General features: G+C 37.9%; 1 protein-coding gene across 5 annotated transcripts in view; it reads right to left on the bottom strand.

Annotated features, from left to right (window-relative positions):
* Positions 1-8,313: 8,313 nt before the first annotated feature.
* Positions 8,314-21,161, bottom strand: part of WDR26 (WD repeat domain 26) — a 30,145-nt gene continuing 17,297 nt past the window's right edge. For 3 of the 5 annotated variants that reach the window (XM_082480271.1, XM_082480269.1, XM_082480272.1), the window contains 8 exons: positions 18,202-18,342; positions 16,723-16,842; positions 15,794-15,939; positions 15,172-15,250; positions 14,464-14,593; positions 10,755-10,940; positions 9,924-9,996; positions 8,314-9,424 (listed from right to left, as the gene is read on the bottom strand). In XM_082480271.1, coding sequence (XP_082336397.1) covers positions 9,965-9,996; positions 10,755-10,940; positions 14,464-14,593; positions 15,172-15,250; positions 15,794-15,939; positions 16,723-16,842; positions 18,202-18,342 — 834 coding nt within the window. In that variant the 3' untranslated portion in view covers positions 8,314-9,424; positions 9,924-9,964. The remainder of the gene's footprint in view (positions 9,425-9,923; positions 9,997-10,754; positions 10,941-14,463; positions 14,594-15,171; positions 15,251-15,793; positions 15,940-16,722; positions 16,843-18,201; positions 18,343-21,161) is intronic. The other 2 variants (XM_082480268.1, XM_082480270.1) reach the window with 1 other exon arrangement.

Below are 21,161 nucleotides of genomic sequence, written 5' to 3'. Positions count from 1 at the left end.
CATTGGATTTGTGTAGCAGTTGTTTTTGTTTCTTTACAACCCAAACTGCTGGAGCTGCTGCTTCTGTAAGATGAAATCTTTGCTTACAGAACCGATCTCATGGGACTTAAATGGTGAGAAGGGAAACTCATTTCAGCAGCATGGGCTGATAACAGCAGTAGTTCCAGAACAAATTTAAGTGTAGCTCTGATGTCTCCTTCTTACTGAAAGGTGTCAATATGTGCCTCTGGCTGTCAAGCTGTCCTGTTAGAGACTAGTTTGAAGCAGCCTTTGGAACACAGATTTCAAAGTGGAACAGTAGCGCAGCTTGCATCTTTGTGTCTATGTTTTTTCCAGCTAAAAAGCAATGGAATAAAGGTTAATGCTTTTCTCCGTTTCCACCCCTCCCTCCAACAACCTATATGAAGTCTTGTGTTTGGATGGATTAAGATCTCTTTGGTGAAAGTAACACTTGTGTGTAAGAGTGAAAACCAGATAAATAAGAAACATGATTAATACTTGCTTTTTCACTTCAACTCCTATTTTGTCATGGAAATACATCATAGACCTCCATACAAAGTAAACATCATATTGCACCAGTGCTGCAGTTGGTCACAAGGCAAAAGACTATCTGCAGTCATTGCTCCATGAACCTGCTCTTTCCACACCCAGTGAGGTGAATCAAGAGTATGTCTAGCCTGGGAAGATGGTCTGGTAAACCATAACCCAGTTATCCCAATTCTGATGTAACTCAGCTTCAAAGGCACCAGCAAACCAGGTTCTTTTTGTGTGGCTCTTGCATCAGTGATAAGTATATAAACCTGAGTTTGTACCCTCACCATCCTTTTTAATTTTTTGTATGTGCATAGAAACAGTTATTTTGAAACAAAAGAGTGGAACACTTCAAAAATACAGTTCTTTAATTCCTAAAATTTATGTTTCTCCTTCTTAAGTACTTGTTCTTTGGTGTGTAGCTGTAGTTAGCAGGTTGTTTTGATGGCCAGCAGTGAAAAGACAACCCTGAAGCTTGATTTCTCTAGATGCCTTGTGTTCAACGTTTGTTCTAGGAAAAGTCTGGCTTTAAGTTATGATGGATGGAGTCCAAATTCAGCTGTTGCAAAGATGAAAAACTGCTGAAAATTACACTCATTAAAAATAACCAAGGAAAGCTACCACAGCTGCATACCTCTGACTACTTGACACCACAAAAATCAAACTACAGAAAGTACTGCCTTATAAAGCTGAAACCCAGACAGGATATAGGTCTGGAAAAAAAGAGAGCAAACAAAACTTTAAAAGAGAACAGTTTATATGGTAGGCAATTACCTTATTTGTATGTAAAAAAACCATACTACGCATATGTTGGGTTTTATCTTTTAGAAGAAAGGACAGTACTAAGTAAGCTGCTCTAGTTAAGTCCTCGCTGTAGTGCTAACAGTTGATAAATTTTATTACTGATGTTTCACACTGAGGAACATGTTCATTGATCTGTAGTCCACCACTTAAAAACTAACAGTTTTATATCTTATTCTAAAGAAATGATTTTGAGATAAGAGCTTTATTATTAATGGAAATGTTTGTAAGATACATTGTGTTCAATGATTTCTAACTGCTAGCACCTCAGAATTACAGTGATGACATTAGATAGGGTACACCTATTCTCTAATAGAATTGGTAAAATTTATCACTCACTGTGAAAAGCTTCCATTCTCCCCTACTGAGGGAAGTGTGTTTTCAGAGATGGGAACAGGACAGGGAAGGATAAGGAAAAAAGAACATATCTGAATAAAAAAAAAAAAAAATAGCGTCACATGTCTTAATATAAATCCCTGACCTAGAGGGATGTTATTGTGGATTCCCCCCCACTTCCTCCCTCAAGAATGAATTGTTAACTGTGACAGACCAACAGAAAAATTAGATATGTTTTCTAAGTGGTTGTCAAATACTAAACGAACTACAGTCATTAATCTCATGGGAGATGCATGGAGCGCAGAAATTTTACAGTAGTAAAAACCAAAACCTCCCTCCAGTCTGGGTCTCTACTGGGGGAGAACAGGGTAATTTAAATGCAAGCTTACTACACAGAATTCGAGACAACTACAAACTTTACACTGACTTTAAATAAAAATTCACCTAGTTTTATCACTATGGATCAGTATGAGACCAAAACACAGATTCTCTCCTATTCAATCACCAGAATATATTTCCCTTTGGAACCAAGGTATCCCAAGTATAACTTCCTGAGGGGACCATTATCTTGGCCTTCAAATGATTATCTACAATTTATAGAAAGCTCTTAATCCATGAAAATAAATCTGAAGTTGGCCTACGGGGATTCTAACTTTTAACCAAGGTTATTATGCTCTTTTCTTTACCCACAGCCTAGAGCCTGGTCATCTTGCTAAGATATTACTCATTCACCAGTTTTCAGAGAGATGAGATAGCTGTTATAGTACTGCACTTGAGAGGGGGGGATTAGTTAAAATATGTATGACAGCATATTTCCCCCTTATTAATCATGTTACAGACTGTTGGTTATTTATCTTGTTTTATTAAAAGAATATACTTAACTCCTCATTCTAGTAAACTACTGTTTATTCTAAAATAATTCTGTATTATGGAACATAGTAAATCAGTGCAATTAATGATATGTCCAGTAGTCCTAAGGACAGTTCTACATGCAGGCTAACAATCAACCTGAAACCCTGATAAGTCCATAAAAGCCAATCTTTTATCTGTTCGGTATTGACATAGCTTTAATCTAATTCTTCTCACAAGATGCTCTCTAGGATTTTGTACAAAAGAAAAGACCATTTTTGCCTTTAAGGATATTATGGTAATGATGAGATTGGAGGTGGTGGCAGAAAAAAATTGGGCTACGTGGACCACCGTGCAGTTATCAGTATATTAACCACCTTATCTTTGGCAGAAACATTAGAGGCATACAAACTTCAGTAGTTACTCTTCAGAGCATTATAGGCCTTTTAAAGCGAGGAGGCAACTGGGACTGCCCTCTTTCTGTAGGAAGTCAGTAGCCTACACATGTGCAACCCGTGCAGGAGAGCAGAGGGCTGCATCGGGCAGCACAGCGAGTGCAGCCCAACGGGCAAGGGGAGAGTAAACCAGAAACTGTCGCCCTGGAGAAGCACCCTACACCTCAGGCAGCGTTTGGAGTTAAGCCACTTATGAAATGCTCATCTACTACAGGTTCCTTATGTATTTTCTTTTAAATAATCTGAAGGTTTTTTTTTTTTTTAAAATTACAATTAATTATAAATCTTGTATGTGCTGAAATTTCATAGTTCTATAGAAATCACATAGCTGTTTCTCTTGCATTCTTCTTACCAGTTAAAGGCAGATCTAGGACAGCAGATGAAGCACAGTAACAAACCCAGCCAAAAAAACTGGCTTCCTTCATCTGCTGTGTGGAGCATTTACAGCTGAAGCAGGTCTGCCATCTAACAACCCTCCTGCAAATCCTGGTACCCAAGGGAAGTGGCACAAAGCAGCACGTGGAAAGGAATGAGCATGCCCCTTCTGTTTGCAGCCATAATTATCTATACACTGCTTAAAGTGTAAGGGGGGGGGGGAACAACAAAGAATACAAAGGTGATACTAGAGAAAGTAAAGACCTTTTCTAATCAATATAGAAGCTCAAAGAATTAAAAAAAAAAAAAAAAAAGTGGACAGCAAAAGGTTTGAGTTTGGAAAAGATCCAGGAAGGGGAGGGCAAATTTAGACACAGCTTTTTATTTAACAGAACATTAGCTCTGTGGAGTTGAATATAAATGCCTAAAACACAGAACAAAGATGAGGTTCTGTTTCAAGGCACAGGGACGAGGGACAAGAACACAGCATTAGTTGGAGGGAACAGAGGCAACAGGCGAGAAGCAGCTTCAAGAGCTCTCAGCCACAAAAGCAGCTTAGGTCGATTTCAGATAGGAGCCTGGAGGTCTGTGATCTCCAGTTTTAAGAGAAGTCCAAGGAGGAGATGCGGGTACTTTAGGAGCACCTTCTTAATACGAAGTACCAAAAAACCAATAAAACCCACCAACCACCTAAAGCAACCTGTGTCTGGTATACAAGCAAGCTCCAGTATTAAGGAATCGAGGCTTTCATGGAGCCTCAAGGGAGTAGACGTTCAACAAGTTAGCAAAGCACAGGACGGGACACAGGCAAGTCAACTGCTCTGTGTACAGGGAAAACACAAGCAGGAGGTAGATTAGAGCCAAATGTCAAAAACTGGAAAGCCTGCACACTACGCTGAGTGAATTATTCTTCAGCTAAACTGCCACAAATTGATTTTCCTAGTGAGAAACTGAAATACTACAAATATGGAAGAAACCTATAATTAATGATCAAGAAATTAACATCCAAGTCAGTCATATAAGTGAAGTTAGGGAAACTAAGAACTATTCATTCCAGTTATTTATTCTGTTTATTGAATTGAAAGAAAGGGAATACAAACATTTCTGTTAAGTGCTGTGCACCAACATGGAAAAAGTGTATTTTTTTTTTTTAAAAATCCTAATAAAAACAAATCAGAAGTTAATGTAGTTCCAATTGAACAATTTTTAAAGATATGTTTAAAATACTACACATTTATAAAATAAAAAAGTTAAAACGGTGTTCTGTAAATAATTAGTAAAACAAGTGAAAATAAATACGAGACCCAAAGTTCTTATGTTTTTAATGTAATATAGCAAAGAAATTTTTAACTACTTAATATAATCCGAGGAGAGTAACAAAAATCCAGAAAGTTTAAGAACGCAATCCTTTGAAACATTTAATATCAGTCCATAGCAAATAGTCATTACATACCAAAAGCTCTAAGTGTTAACTAGTTCCACCACAACTCCATATAAATCTTGACAATTTAGAAATCTTGAGATCAACAATAAAGTTCTTTTCTTGATCTCTACAGCTTGGTTTGTAAGTACATACATGCTTTGAGGATCCATTTTGTCCCATATGTTTTCAAGGAGCCAATAACTTTTTCCATCTGTGCCTAAAAATGTTAAAGATTCAAATCTAGCACATATACCCTTAACAATGAAAAATGTTTAAGAAAAAAGATGGGGCACAATGAATTTCAAATTTATAAAAATATACTGATATTAACCAAAACCTTCTGGTCAAAGGACACTTCACATACACACGACTTAAAGTATGCAATAAAACATGACAAGTACCTAGAACATTTGGTTCTCTGTCTGTTCATGGAACACATGCACACGCACATTCATACCAGATGGGAGGAACACTCTCACAGACGTTTTATTGAATCCAGATTATCTGGATTCATAGACAGAAAACTTGTCTACAGTTTATTTCAACAACTAGAGGCAGCTACTGCAGCAGTAGTTCAACACTGCACACTTCAATTAAGTCCACCCTGTTTAAAAAAGTGTCAGAGTTAATGATTTTTTTTTTTTCCTTCCTTTCTTTCTTTCTAAACATCGTTAAAAGTAGCAGTTTTCAAAATTCAGTATGGCAGCTGAAAATGGACTCAAGCCAATGTGGAAAAGACCAGAGGAGGTCAAAAGGAGGATTAGCCATTTATGGGATGGGTGTTCCTCTTAATAGTTGTCTCAAGAAAAAAAATTAGAAGTGTATTTTGTAGCTAAAAATATGGACAAACTATTGAAAGTGCATTTTTCCTCCTCCTTGAGTTACAGTAGTTTGTCTGTTGGTCAGTGAATCCTGCTTTTTACGTTCATTCTTCTTTCTCTACCTCCCTCCCCATTTGGGTCTACAATATCTCCCCTCAAACTACGGCTAATTGTATGAGTCCTGGTTTCCTGCTCAGGAAGCCTTCAAAACTGATTTTGGGTGGGAGTATCATTTAGCAGTGTAAAATTATACAACTAGACACAAACTCCCAAGCACATACTGAGATTTGTGAAACATTACCTGTTTGAAGCCAAGTTGAGAGGTAACTGGCAAGATCGGGATAGATTTCTAGCTTGAATCTTTGCTCTAATCATAAAAAGAAGTTAACTTTAAAGTTGGAGAACTTCAGAAAACACAGAGGGAATTTAAAACAAAGGTGTCATTTCCCCCCCACTACCCTCCCCTCCAAAACAAGGACAGATCTAGCATTTCCCCTTTTATGCTCTACTGTGCCTTGAAAATTACTTACCTGAACAGCTAAAGAACATTCAGATAATAAAATTCTTCAGCATATTTTTTTTTTTAAAGATCTGCCTCGACAATAACCTGGGGCTACTGTGAACATTTTAAGCCAAAAGCCGACCAGAGAAAAGTCACAAAAGGAGTACACACTTACAGTATTTTCCTCTCTAAAACCATAGGTCTGTTGCCTAGAAATACAGTGATTTATTGTGGGTGTGTACTTGTTCCAGCCTTAGAATCCAGCCTATGAACATTTTTAAGCACATGGAAATCAACATGTTGCAAATGAGCAAATTTATTTGTTGTGTCCCCCCCGCCATAGTCTCATTTTATAGTCTGTGCACAAAAAGTATTGGTACTTTTCAATTCACATACTGTGAATATGTAACATGTTAGAAAGCGTTTTAGTTCCTCTTCAGTCTACAGGTCGGAATGGCCGCGAGATCTATAATGTCAGTTTACTATGGGACCAAGTAGTGGGGGTAAAGGAAAGTTACTCTCACCTTTCTTTCATGTCTGCTCATCACCAGCAAGAAGCAGACAGCTATGCAACATGCTGTTACTGAGACACTGCAAACAGTGCCAACTATACAGAGCTTTCCTTTACATTGCACAGTTGCAGCACAACACCGAAGCGAAGATGAGAACACGTGCTTCTCCCCAACTCTGCTTTTAAATATCCAAATTGTATTTGAGAGGTACAAACCAAGTCCAAAAGACCCCAAAATGGAGGGGCAGTATTTTGGCAAAAAGTAGTACGTTTAAATTTCTAATTATAACACATTGCAGTCGAAAGTAGGCATCAGCCCATGCACACTCCCACACAGCCTGTACCAGGTGAGGAGTCTCACTTTGTTTAGATATGGCCACCACATTAAAAATGCCTGTTGAAGTGCATATGAGACTTTAAACTTGAGATTTGATCCAGCCTTCACCACCTGCCTCAAGTTCCCACTAGAAGTCCCACGAATACGAGGTAAGCAAGTAGCGCCAGACCATTGTATGAGACTTTGTTAAGAAACATCAAAACCAGGATTATTCTCCTTACTCTCCCTAAATAATGTTTTGTTTGAAAATGTAAGTTCCAGAGTAAGACAATACTAGAGTAACTTCTGAAGATTCACATACTGGCATTGCTTATGAATTATACCATGTTTTGAACATATAAAACACTGTTTACAATTTAGGTACTCATTTTTTAGTTAAACCCAAAGGTTTAGCTTACTCAAATTTGACCTTAGGAACTTGTGTTTCCCTGCAACACTGATGCCCCAGGAACAAGACTGACTAATCTTACACTGTTTGAACTAGGAAGAGAAACAGCCAGCTTCCTCTAGAACTAGCCAATGGAAGAAGGAACTGGTTTGTAGTCTTAAGTTTACACATGTATTTCCAGTACTGTGGAACAGCAATTGCTATCACAGAAATTCACCTTAAGACAAATGTACTAGATTGACAATAAGAATGTTAAGTTCCTACTTCATTTGGAGGTACTAGAAGAGGAGTATGTCAGATTCAGGGCTAGTCTTAACCAAAGTATCAGAATTAAGTTTACACACAAGGCAAGAAAAAGAAACCCCACCAACGGATGGCTGGAATCCAAAAAAAAAAAAAAAAAAAAAAAAAAAAAAAATCTAACCTGCTAAGCTTCACTTTGTCTGGGAAAGAAAAAAGGGACTGTTTATGTTAAACACCACATTCCCATTCATCAAAGTGGCTACACTTCTCTTCCCAGGAACTCCGGCAAACTTTCCCCCACCCTTCTTCCTCACATGACTAATAAGGACACTGGATCATTATCTCACTAAAGGATGAAGTCCACACTTCTGTTCACATCAGTTCTTGGTGGCATGCCTTTCCCTGCTCCCTCTTTACTTCACAGCAGTACCAACGCTACCTTTCCAACCAAGGTGGCAAAAGGGAATCCAGTGCCATCCCATAATGAACTTGTGTGTAGTGCAGAAGCACAGAGATGCCAGGCCATCTGTTTACATCAAAAAGAATAAATACTTAAATTATAAATGTCCTTCTCTTTTCTTGACATGGGATATTAGTGGAACTATTCCTAGATGTGTCAAGATGTTCACAGCACCAACTCGCAACAAGGTCTGGAAGAGAGATTTAAATGTGCAAACTTAAAAGTATGTTCTCAAAAAGAAAATCTATACACCTTGTTTATCACACAAAGAAAAACTTCCATCGTAATACAAGTGTTTAATTATGATCTGTATGTTAATTACTTTTACAAAATGTTGACTTTGTGAAGAAAGGATTCAACAGATTCTTCCTTGAGGTGTAGTCTACCTTTTACCAGCATTGTTGCATATATTGATGTAGTTAAAAAACAAAAAGACCTTGTCTTGTTTAAACTCTTAGTCTGGTGGTGCACTCTGAATGCTTTTTTTCTAAGTATCTGTAAAGATGGACAGAGTTTCTCCTCCTAAAACAAGCTCCCCTGCCTATGTAAAACTCCTTCCAGCCACTGCTTTTGATTGGGTCTCAAGACACTCCAGAAAAGCATCAGTGATACTGTGTTTCACGACACTTCTTGCATTGTTTTAATTCCAAATGTATACAAATGAAGTCATTTTAATCCTATAAATAATTTATTTTTAAAAAATTGTGCTGTTAACCCCTTTGCAGGGCAACGAGCTATGTGAAAAGTACAAAACTTTTTGTCAAATGTGATACTGAGAGTGCTTTTGACATAGTTCATTGGTTTATCATCTCAATTTATATATACTGCGCAACGGGCAAGGCTAGAATCCATGAACCAAGCTGCAAAGATCTCAAGCTAAGTAAGGCGGAGAGAGACTTGAGAAACAAGAGAAGGAAATACTTTCCTATCCAATGTATACTCTTCAGACTAAAGCACTCTTTCTATCAAGCCTTCTAAACTGTTAAATAAAGTGTTCCAAACAAGCATTTAAACTTCATTACACAGAAGAGCAACAAGAACAGTAGCCTGCCAGACAAAAAGGCAGGAGGGAAAAATATATATATTGAGTTCAATGGTTAGCCTGAATGTAGCACAGTTCTTCACAACCGATGGGGGGGTAATTTCAACACGGTGTCCAACAACGTTCTAACGACGTGCTTCATCTCGACTGGTTACTATGAAGCAAGGTGGTAAATGTTTGGCCCCAACCGGGCTTCAGAAATGGTTCTTTTTCATGACGAGCATGTCTGTCCAGCTATCAATCATGTTTGTTTGCACCAAATCCCAAGCCATTTAAAATACGACTAATTAAGTTAAACTGAAGTCGTCTGCTCCAAATTCGCCATCAACTATCCATGCTACTGCATTCCTCTGAGCAAAAACAAAAACATAAGAGAAAGAAATCACACCTTAAAGATCTTATCAATAGTTAGTATGTCTATTATAAGGTCATTAATACAGTGTATTTACATAACACATTAGTTAATGGATCTTGTACTGGAACTAAATCCCATGCTAAAACTTACTTATTTTAGATATCATTATCATATTATTTTAGAGATTAATTTAGCATGTTAGGTGTTGGTACACAAAAAGCATCTCTTCCAAAAAGAAGTAACACACATTTGCATTCCAGTTCCAGGGAAGTGTGCTAATTACAAAGCTGTCTGTCATCCATTTAAGATTCCTAAGTTGTTAGGTATTACTCCATGCAGCTACACCTCTTGTGGAAGCACTGCTGTGAGAAATCCATTTTCTATTGTTTTGATTTTTATGGCGTTTACTAGCTCATTTTCTGGAGGAACTATGAAAGAGCGAGCAAGCAGCTAACTCGAGAAAACAAACAAACAAAACCATGAGTAAAACCAACTGGAGGGTAGGCTCTGAGTCCTTATGGGTGTATTCAAGGTGTTACAAGCAGGAGATTGGCCAGGCTGGTCCACCTAGTCCAAGACCAGAAGCAGATGCGTCAGAAAGCACAGGAGCAGGGAGAGGAGGTAATTCTTCCTCCTAATATCCTTCCAACTTTCAGCCGTTTTCACCTAAGGGACATTCTGAACTAGAGATGTTTACTTATCTAGTAGCACTCAATGGATTTCTCTTTGATTACTTTGTCTGGATTCCCCTTGAACTTGTGTCCACACCTAGTATCCACAAGGTCCTGTTGTATTGTGTCTCTCTCCCGGACACAGATGATTGCTGATGGTTAGGAAAGAATCAATTGTGGAACAGATTTTACAGTGGGAAACTACACTCGCCAGACTCTAGAGATTCCTTTTGTAAGCACTGTAATACCATTATTCAATTTGCAGTGTGGTCAGAATGTGTTCTTTAAATGTTAACATTGTATGTTATTAAACCTCAAGCATTGGAGGCAAGATTTTTAAGAATTCTACATAAATAAGTTAATATAATCCTGAGGTCTTAGTGACACTACAGTTTTCTATAGGGCCATGTCAGAAATATGTTATGGAAATACAAGTTGCTTCATTTTTATTCCACAAACATAAATATCTTAGATAAAAATCAACAGCCATACATAAAAAAAAAACACAACAGTAACTTTTTTTAGTAAGTGTAATGATTCTAACCCAAGAGTTAAAAGCATTTTTCTATCCTATTTATGGTAAAGAAAATCCACCAAGCCCACTGCCTTTGATGTAAGCTTTTAGTGATTAGAGAACACACACGGTTTTTTTACCTTCAATATCCTGGTTGTCTACGAAAGGCGCTGGTCCCCATATTCTTACAGTGCCATCATCAGAGGCGCTGGCCATCATGGATGGAATCTGCGGGTTCCAGCTCACACAATTAACAGTACGTGTGTGCCCTGTCAGCTCCGCAATTGGCAGCTCGCTACGCTTGTGCCAAATATATACTTTGTGATCTAAATAAAATATGCATTTAAAAAAACATCATGAGAAACATCATTCTGCAACAATTTGTCACATCAAATAGCACTTCCACACAAATGGATTTTTTTAGTTGCTGAGAGCTTATGTTGCAAAACCCATGTCTAAACCCCCCATCTGTTGAACATGCAACAGTAACAAAATTTTTCTTATAAAAGTGATGAGAATATAGGTAAAGCTTTTCCACCAAAAGGCAGATTCCCTTTTAATACTCAGAAGTCTACTATGCTTGGTATTTGAAGAAAAATATTTGACTACAATGCAAATAAGCCAATACATGGCTAAAGAAAGAAACCAAGCTACTCTTAAATTAAAGATATGGAGTTGTAATCTTATTGAAAAGGAAGTCTTGCAGGCTATTTTTTTCCCCCCTCAAACAATTATAATGCATGTACTAATCTGTAAATATGAAGTCATAAGTACTTATTTACAAGCACCACCTGTTGATGAGTACTAGATAAGATCACTATCGTTTATTAAATACATCTTGATACTAAAGACCTAAAACATTCCAATGAAAGTGCAAACACAGCAAATGAGAGACAACAAAAAAGCTGTCTCAAGTTGTGAGCTACTACTGTCTTTGACAGCAATTAATTCTTGTGTGGCATTCAAAGATATGAAGTTTGTACATATTGAAGTAGATGCAATAGACAACCCTACAGATCTTATTTTGTGATATGGAGCTTTTAATTACTTCTAGCAACCTGCTAGAAATACAATAGCAAACTGGTCAAACACTCCGCTGCGATTTTTAGAGAAGCGTTACTGCTTTATAACCAACCATTTTTAAGAATAAATGACTAAAGGTGGTTCATTTTTTTTTCCAACTGTAGACTAGCAGCATTTAACAAGCCTGTGGGTTGACTTCTCTAAGAATGTTTTCGGAATATTCCAAACAGATCTATGCAAATTGAACAAGTGTATATTACTAGCATTACACAAAAGCCTAGTATTTAGGTCTAGCATATCAAATGAAAGTACTGTAATCTATTTGAAATGGTTTAATGCAGATGTCATTCTGAAGCCTTAGCAAGCCAACCAATCTTCCTCTATTCCTCCTCCCAAGCCCTTAAAAAAAAAAAAAACAACAAACTTTCTCTCTCACCTACCTCCTAGGATATCATCATGGAACCACGTGATAACTCAATTGTCTTCTGCTGAATCAGCTCATTTGAGTATACCACCTTTATATAAACACTTGTATTGATGCAAGTGTTCTGGTTGTGTTTACATTCCACTTATGATTTCAAGAGACTACATATCCATGCTATTCATCAAACAACACAATTCACTCTCTCGTTAAACACTGGACACAAAAGGATCTGTCTGGGAGAATCAAAACCTAAACACAAACCAGTATTTTGGTGCTTGTCAGAATGCCTGTATTTTGTTTTGGAAAAAACAAGTTCACTAGATTAAGGCAGCAGTCAATTTCCCCTCTCAGAAAGAGACCTCCATTTTCTTCCTAGTGATGGAAGTGTTAGAAAAAAGCCTACCTAGCTGACAACATACATCAAGAGGTTATGACAATGTAATCAATCCATTACTTGTTTAAAAAAGGCTATGACAACATGATCTGTTATTTTTGGTTTGTTTGCTTGTTTGTTGTGGCTACTTTCTCAGTAGCAACATTTGCAACAATTCAGTGCAAAGAAGCAACAACTTCAGACAGTCCAAGTCTAAACAGAGTGCCACCAGTTTCAACTACCACTCAGTAGTTTTTAGACAATGAAAATAAGAATAAATAAGTAGGGGAAAAAAAGGGACTGGTGCACTGTAGTATCTACAAAACACACACACATCAGTATGGCTCAAAACAAATCTTGAACTTTCAGGTACTCGGGTCCTAAACCAAGAACCTTGTTCAACCATGAAGATGTTTACACTGGATTGGAAGACTGGAGGTTCTGTCCTTCAGTCATATTCTACTGGGTCTGGTCAGAGGGTAAAATTTCGTTTTTGTTTTAGATATATGTGGTACGTTCCAGAAAAGCATAGTAGTAAATGTCCTGGCAAACCTTATTTCCTAACAGCTGTGAGTTACATAGTACTAACAGCGATTGCTTACATATTCCAAGTGTATTGGTTCAACAAGGCCAAGTGCCTGGTCCTGCACTTGGGTCACAACAACCCCATGCAGCACTACAGGCTTGGGGAAGAGTGGCTCGGAAGCTGCCCAGTGGAAAAGGACCTGGGGGTATTGGTCAACAGCTGGCTGAATATGAGCCAGCAGTGTGCCCAGGTGGCCAAGGCGGCCAACAGCATCCTGGCCTGTATCAGGAATAGTGTGGCCAGCAGGACTAGGGAAGTGATCATCCCCCCTGTACTCTGCGCCAATGAGGACACACCTCAAATTTTGCCTTCAGTTTTGGGCCCCTCACTACAAGAGAGTGCTGGAGCATGTCCAGAGAAGGGCAACAAAGCTGGTGAGGGGTCTATAGCACAAGTCTTGTAAGAAGCAGCTGAGGGAACTGGGGTCATTTAGTCTGGAGAAAAGGAGGCTGAGGGGAGACCTTATCGGTCTCCACAACTACCTGAAAGGAGGTTGTATAGAGGTGGGGGTCATTGGTCTCTTCTACCAACTAACATGCGATAGGACAAGAGGAAACAGCCTCAAGATGTGCCAGCAGAGGTTTAGGGTGGATATTAGGAAGAGTTTCTTCACAGCAAGGGTTATCAAACATTGGAACAGGCTGCCCAGGGAAGTGGTGGAATCACCATCCCTGGAGGTATTTAAAAGACAGGTAGATGTGGTGTCTAGAGACATGATTTAGTGGTGGTTTTGGCAGTGTTAGGTTAATGGTTGGACTCAATGATCTTAAAGGTCCCTTCCAACCTACATAATTCTATGATAATTCTTAGCCCTACATAGGCTTGAATCTTAAGTGACCTCCGTGGGAGGTGATGGCACTACATCAGTGACACAACTGCACCAATTCAAGATATAAACCTTTAACTAATTTTTATTCTTGCCACACAGTTGAATAAAAACATACCACAAAACCTTTGATCACTAAGAAACCCTACCAGACTCTGTCAACAACTGCTTAATTTGAGACTACCCTGTCTGTAATTAAGATGACTCTACTGAAATTAAAATAACCTCACCACACATATATCTTCAACAGGCAAATGAAGCTGTTACTCCCCAGAAGTATTTTTTGATTCAAACCATAAGCCTAAGTACCATACCACAAAACAAAAGCCTCAAGAACACCCCACCCACTTCTAATTAAAACTGAGCAGGTGTTTACCTCTAGAGGAGCAACACAAAAAAGAGTCACTAACACTTTCTACGACTACCATCCTCTCAAAAGATTCTTTTAGCTAGCACACAATTATTTCTTGAAGTATGCCACAACCTCAGTACTCCTCCAACTTATTTAACGAACCAGTTGCTTGCTTTTATAGATGACAGTTGCTAACAACATTATAAAAGTAAGTACAGGAAGGATACAGCGTTCCAGTTTTCTGCACAAAGGGGAATGATGTTACCTTCGCTGCCACTTGCAATGAAATCTTCATTATGACCTCCAAAACATGAGTGAATTGTGTAAAATCCTTGTGTAACACCTTGATACTTTCTCACTAAAACTCTGTCTTGTAAGTCCCATAAGTGAACTCCCTGGGAATAAGAAGTATAAAGAATGTTATTTTATCATTAAACATTATTCATTGCATTCTTTTGAAGCACTACCAAAAAAAAATTAAACATGAAAGTACATTACTTTAGCCAACTTCAGTACTGTTACTAGGCTCAAAAGAGTAAAGATATACCAAATTACTAGGTTAAACTTCCAGTCTGTGGTTCCTTCTGTTCTGAAAGCTCCTATTCTTACCCAAGGTTCCAAAAGTAGAAATAAATAAATAAAATCTAACTCTCACACCCCCAGACACGTCAACCTGTCACAATTCTTGCTGTACCTGGCTTCTCAATGCAATGGCTAGATATTAACATTTAATAGTACATATTTCATAGTATGAAACTCTTGACTATAAATCAGTCAAAAAACCCAAACAGTCTCAAGAATGATTGCTTTTTGTCAGAGAATGCCATGCTATACTTAGAAATATTAAGGCCTTCATATTACATGAAATACAACTGGTTAGTAGCAAACATTCCAATTTGCATCAAAATACTTAAAACCAGGCAGCAGTTACAAGCAGATTTATTTGCATTTCCATTTATCATCACCAACTCACCTGAGTTGCTACATTTAACAAAGCTAAACGGCCATTTTTTGAAATAGTAAACGACATAATAGGGTGATCTTCTTGTACTCTGAAAAGGTAAGACACATCGGTGTTAAGAGTACACTTGACCAAACAATGACGTAACACCAAGACAAAAGACATGTTCCGTCTCTGCAATATTATCAGGAAAAGACAGTACTGAACTTAAAATTAAGTATGTCTCTATATGTCAGTGTAAGCCAGGTCTGCGATAGTTTGCTTATGCTTATGACAAATCCCAAGACCAAAAGCGACTTCAGACCTCAAATCCAACTCCTAACTTCAAGGCAGGATCTACTAAAATATGCCAAGAATCAAGATGTAGACAACTCCTGATGACAGAAATGTCAAAACATCCCCTAGAAACCTACTCCAGTGCTTATGAAGTTATTTTTAATACTCGATCTAATGCTTCTTGCTGCAACTGTAACTCACTAATTCTTGTCCCATGTTATTATCTTCTTTTAATACTGAGAGCATTTTAGTATCTTATTTTCCATCCTGCCCCACAAACCCTTCCTCAATCTTCTTCTGACACCAAGAACCAGGAGTTAAAAAAAAAAAAAAAATAATCAAAGAAAGAGGTAGTTACATGTTCCTGTCTGTAAGATCCTCAAAGTTATAACCCCGAATTCGCTGGTGTGTGTCCGATGCTAGAACAGTTTTCCCATCACTCAAGCACCAAAGGCATTGTACTCTCACCCCTTCCCAGGAGTCAAGGAGATTACCATCTAAATCCTGATCAGAAGAGAGGAAAAACAAAAACAAAACCAACCACTATTAGTGTCACAACTCCTCAGAAATTTGAAACAAGTCTTTTTCACCTTCTGTTCAGACAGTTACTACAGAAAGCAATCTTGCCCCGTAAAAAAGAGCGGACTTAGTGAATTAGAACTTGGTTGTCTCAACCAAGAGCTTTTGTAGGTATCTGTTCTGGAAAGCTGAGAATCCCTTTTGTCACTTATTTTCTTGTGCGTTACACGTGCAATTGACATCATGTCACAGAGCTCACCTTCACAGTGAGTGAGGTTTGCATACTGCACTATTATTCTGGGCACCAATTCAGCTAACAAATAATCAAGAGCAGGGTGAGGCACTGGACCACCACCCAAAATCAACACTAGGGAAGTAATGAGGGTTTCAAATTTCTGTTTACACTAAGCAAAGACAGCATGCAAAAATTAAGATAGACATAGTAAAAAAAACTGTGGAAAAAACATTTGCAGACAAAGGCACTACTTTTCATTAGTGTATTTTTAGAGCAGCTAAGGAAAAAATTCCCAGCCTACAAACCCTCCTTTAGGCAGAGGAATCCCCTACAGAAGATGCTTGAACCCTTCTAACTGCTACATAAAACAAGAAGTGCTGCTGAAATACTAGCGTTATTGTGTTGCTTCTCGAATTACAAAGGATCAGAAGCTTTAGTGTACACACACAAAAAACCCATGAACCTCAGATTTGACTGTGACAAAACTTTCACTTCTTGCTTTGTTTTCAATGGGACAGATGCAGAGAACTTACACACTGATAGAACTGTCCACGCTGACCTCCTGTTACAAAACGCTTCCCATCAGGATTCCAGGCCACGCTTGTTAAACTGTCTTCGTGAGATTGGCTCATCTTTGTCCTCAGCTCCCCAGTCTGGAAAATAAACAAAGGCAGCAAGGCCTTATACCAGAACTCTTTCCCCAAAAGGCATTGGTAATTTTACTTGACATGCATACTGTTTGAAGTGCATTATTTCAAAGAGTTTATTAAGAAGCAACACAAACCTATGAATAATGCAATAAAAAGGCAGAACTACTTCAGCATCTCCAGTAACCCTGGACTTGATTTGGGACAATTTCTTTTGTCCCTGAAATCAGGAGAGATGGAATAGTCAGTGTGTCAGACAACTGGAAGATTATGAGTAAAGAGAGGAATTAAAAGAAGTTGGAAGAACACAGAAGAGATGAGCAATATGAAATGAAAACAAACATGGAAAGCAAAGTAGCAGGAGACAACCAAGAGGAAATGGAGATGACAAAATACATTTTAGCAAAAAGTTGGAGTATCAGAGTATTTAGAACATTTTCCTCCCTGAGCTGGAGCTCTCAGTGCTAAATTTAGCTTTCACCCAGTTTATAACACTACTGTTTCACACAACAAAGACCCAGTAAATGCCTTACCACTGTCAAAACAGTAGGGGCTTCTCTCTATTCCTTTGTGCCAGCTCTAGTGCCCTTCACTGAGCCAATTTAACCAGTTAAACAGAAGAAAAGTATTCCGAGGGTGAAAAGAAGGAAACATTTTTGTTTTAGAAAACTAAATTAGTTTGGAGTCCAAGACAGCAAAAGAAAGACTATATAACCCACAACCGAGGCAAGGGAAGTTTTTATATCAACTCAAGTGCCCATTATAAAAAATAAAATCAGTAGCAGAAAAGGGGTTTCAAACTCATGGAGGAAGTGGCTAAATAGCCTAGTGTCTCACTGAAAGACAAAAGTTCTGAAATCATAAATTTAAGCCTCTGTGAACCTTCCACCAACATCACTGTGAGTGTTACATAAAATAAAAATGACTTGTATCTTTTACTTCTGCTACTTATCAAAATCTTCAATGAGCCATTGCTCTCCTTACGTGACAATTCTGCCCTATGTTTCTCTTGATTAATTTACTCTGTTCATCTCTTCAGTTGCTCTTTAAGGTCCTACGGATTTACACCATCCCTTCTCAGAACGATCAGTAACCAGTACACTAGAATTGCTGGATGCTCCTGGACGCTTAGACTTGAGCTTTAACTTCAGTTCTGTACAAACTGAATACTGAATTTGTAGACTTGCCATAGTCTGTTTTTCAAATTAGGGGAAAAAAGATCAGTCTCTCTTCTTTACGCAATCACACCTTTGTACAACAAGTTTGTAGTAGTGACGTCCTTCATGCTTAATGTGTTTAAATACTGAAACAAAAGTGGTAGGCTGACCACAAAGTTTTGGTTTTCCACTCTTAGTCATCACTTACTTGTACATTCCAGAGCCAAAGCTCAGAACAATCATCTGGGCCACAGGCAACAAGATAGTTGTCATCTGGACTCCAAGCAATATAAGAGACACCATACGCATGACCTTCTAACGTCTTAAGTAGTTTTAGCTGGTGAGTATCCTGAAACAAGAGAGATTCTGTTGAGACAATGCAAGTGAACTCCTACTAGATTTTGCATATACAGCATGTCCAAGTACAGCACGGCAAGTTTGCTTTATGCAACTTGACACCTGCACTTTACAAGACATATGAATAAGTTCTTACTGGAAAAGCAGTTGCTAGTTTACAGAGTAGGACCATAAAATGAAAGCTTTTAAGTTTCAACATGCAAAACAAGAACACTGGTAGATAATTTTGTTCTAAACTTCCATGATTCTGAACATGGAACTCACAAAATACTGTTGCATACAGAGTTCTACATTACATTACAGTTGTTTTAGAAGATTTCTGTAGCGTCAAGTCTCTCTACATCTACGGTATACGAAAGTACTATTATCCATACTTTACAGAATTAAGTTACTTTCTCAAAAGTAAAGATGTGCTGGAAGCCTGTTATGGTTAAACAGGGAACCAAAACCTCCATGCACGCTGAGAAGGGAAAAACCTTTGAGTGCCAGTGTTTTTATAAACTTGAGTGTATCTTGTGTATGCTGCTCAAGAAGTTTTATAGAAAGATATTTTTAAAAGCTTCCTTGAGAGGTGTTCTTATTTCAGAAGTGCTGCCTACAGCAAGCTGTTGTATCTTTTCTGCCAGATTTAGTGAATGAAGTATACTTCTCTCACACAGAATATCTTGTATCACCTTTATGCTACAACTGTTCTACTGCTACCTTGTCAGAGAAACTTTACTTTCAAGCAGCTTAATAAAATAAATAGTACAGCTAGATACTGTGAAACAACCATACACCAGCTTCGTCAATACAGAAACGTGCTTCAATACAGTATCAGCACTGACTCTTGACAGCAACATGCATATACAGAAAGTAGAACCGAGCTTGTTAAACTGTTGACAACAGTTTTTAGGAAGCCTGTTGGAAAAGGGCAAGTGGATTTTCCTCCCTCCCCCCACATGGGGGGATGTTTATACCTCCTACTTATCTTCAAGCTAGATTTTCAAATGAGTCACTCTTTTTGATTTCTCACATTGTCCCTTCTCTTTCTTTTATTTTAGTATTAATCAGCAGAGCACCTCTTGATTCTAAAGAGAAAGAACACAGTCAGAGGAACAGAGTGACTCGAAGAACTGTTTCCTGGGATCAGCTGAGAGGGATTTGGTGACTCTCAGCCAGCCTGCAGCTTTGAAGGTTCTGTTAGCTAGAAAAGCTAAATTCCTCAAAAGAAAGTGGGCTAAGAATGATCTTCAAAGCACAGAAAATGAGGGGACAAACAAATGGACCTCATCAAGTCCCCTTTTCCATTCTAATTATTATTCCTGATCTGCATTAGACACTGTAGACAAGCTGATCTGCAAGGAAACCAAGTCATGTCTGACATCACCTCACATCCTGGAATGTGCCTGCAACTGATGTTTCTTTTTACATCAGGACTAAAGTAGCCTGTCACTTCTGCATCACATTTGATATTCCTCTTCTAACGGTAGTACTTTGTGGCTATTACTATCTCTCATTCTGCTCTTATACTTCTCCTCTCCAAATACAGCAAAACTGCTATACCATGTTTTGCTCTAGAACAGCAGTCAATGGTATTTCAGGAAATGTCTCCAAATTTAGTCAATCTGCTTCTCACCCACCAACAAAAAAAAATCTCAGCACTTCTGTTCCTTATATATAGCTTCCCAGATTTTTGCTATGTAGAAGAAACAACTATTGAGGTATCAACTTAAGTCTGTAGAAGTTGAGCTCATTGGCTGAAAAGCCAAAAACCTGTCAACCGTTTTTAGAAAGTGCAGAAAACGGAATAAAAAAAAAAAAAAAAAAAAAAAAGGAAGGTTCCTGTAAGGAACAAGATAGGAGAGCTCTATCCAAGAAGATGCACGCCAGACAAGGTGATGCGCCTACTGTGCTTATCCTTTGTGCTCTAGAGATTCTGCCACACTTAACAGTCAAATAATGTATTCCACAAACAAAACCAGTTCGCTCAAGACATTATTTAATACTGCTGAATCTGCACAAGAACTTTAAAATGAACAAATGAAAATTAACAACAGAAGCATGGGTTAAGACAGCTTAGGCATGTAGCTGGGTCTTAGAAAAGAAATAAGAAAATCATGGTATGAAATGAAGACGTGGAATCAACATCATCACACTTTAAGAGAGGTAATAAAGAAAAGAATGGGAGAAATGAAGGATTCTCACACACATGAAGCATGTGTGGAAAAAGAAATACTGTTCATTTAAAACAAGTGTTCTCCCATCACCTGCCCAGACAGAGTTGGACAGATGTTTCCTTGTAGTTTATACATAAAGATTAAAATAATCCTAAATACCTAAAGCCTTGAAAACCTGATTATACTTACGGTTCAAAAGACATTGTCAACTGCTACAGGAAATGTGAGAAGCATGCTCTGGCAAATATGAAAACAAACTATTTGAGTTATGTGGCCTAATGTTATTTAGGCATCCAACTCCTTGAAAGGCTTTCAATTTTTTTTTTTTTAAAGTACTCACGTACATAAGAAAATGATAGAAACCTGCTTTCCCACTAACTATTTATTAGAAATTTTGTTCCTTTAGCAACCGTTAGCCAAAAGGGTTAGTCTAAAACACTCACAAAACATTTATTTGGTTTGATTAACCAGATATTAGCTAACAACTCACTATAAAATGTGCTAATCAAAATGCTGGGTATTAAAACCCACCAATATAAAAGAAAGATAGGCCTCTATAATCAAGTGACAAGTCAACTACAAAAACATTTGATCCTTAATTTACTTAGAATTACTGTTTGTTAAAAAACAAAACCACCCACAAAAAATACAG

The sequence above is a fragment of the Vanellus vanellus genome (genome assembly GCF_965231255.1).
Source record: "Vanellus vanellus genome assembly, chromosome: 3".
NCBI lineage: Eukaryota > Metazoa > Chordata > Aves > Charadriiformes > Charadriidae > Vanellus > Vanellus vanellus.
The sequence above is the reverse complement of the archived record's forward strand: the minus strand, read 5'-3'. Positions and strand labels throughout refer to the sequence as shown.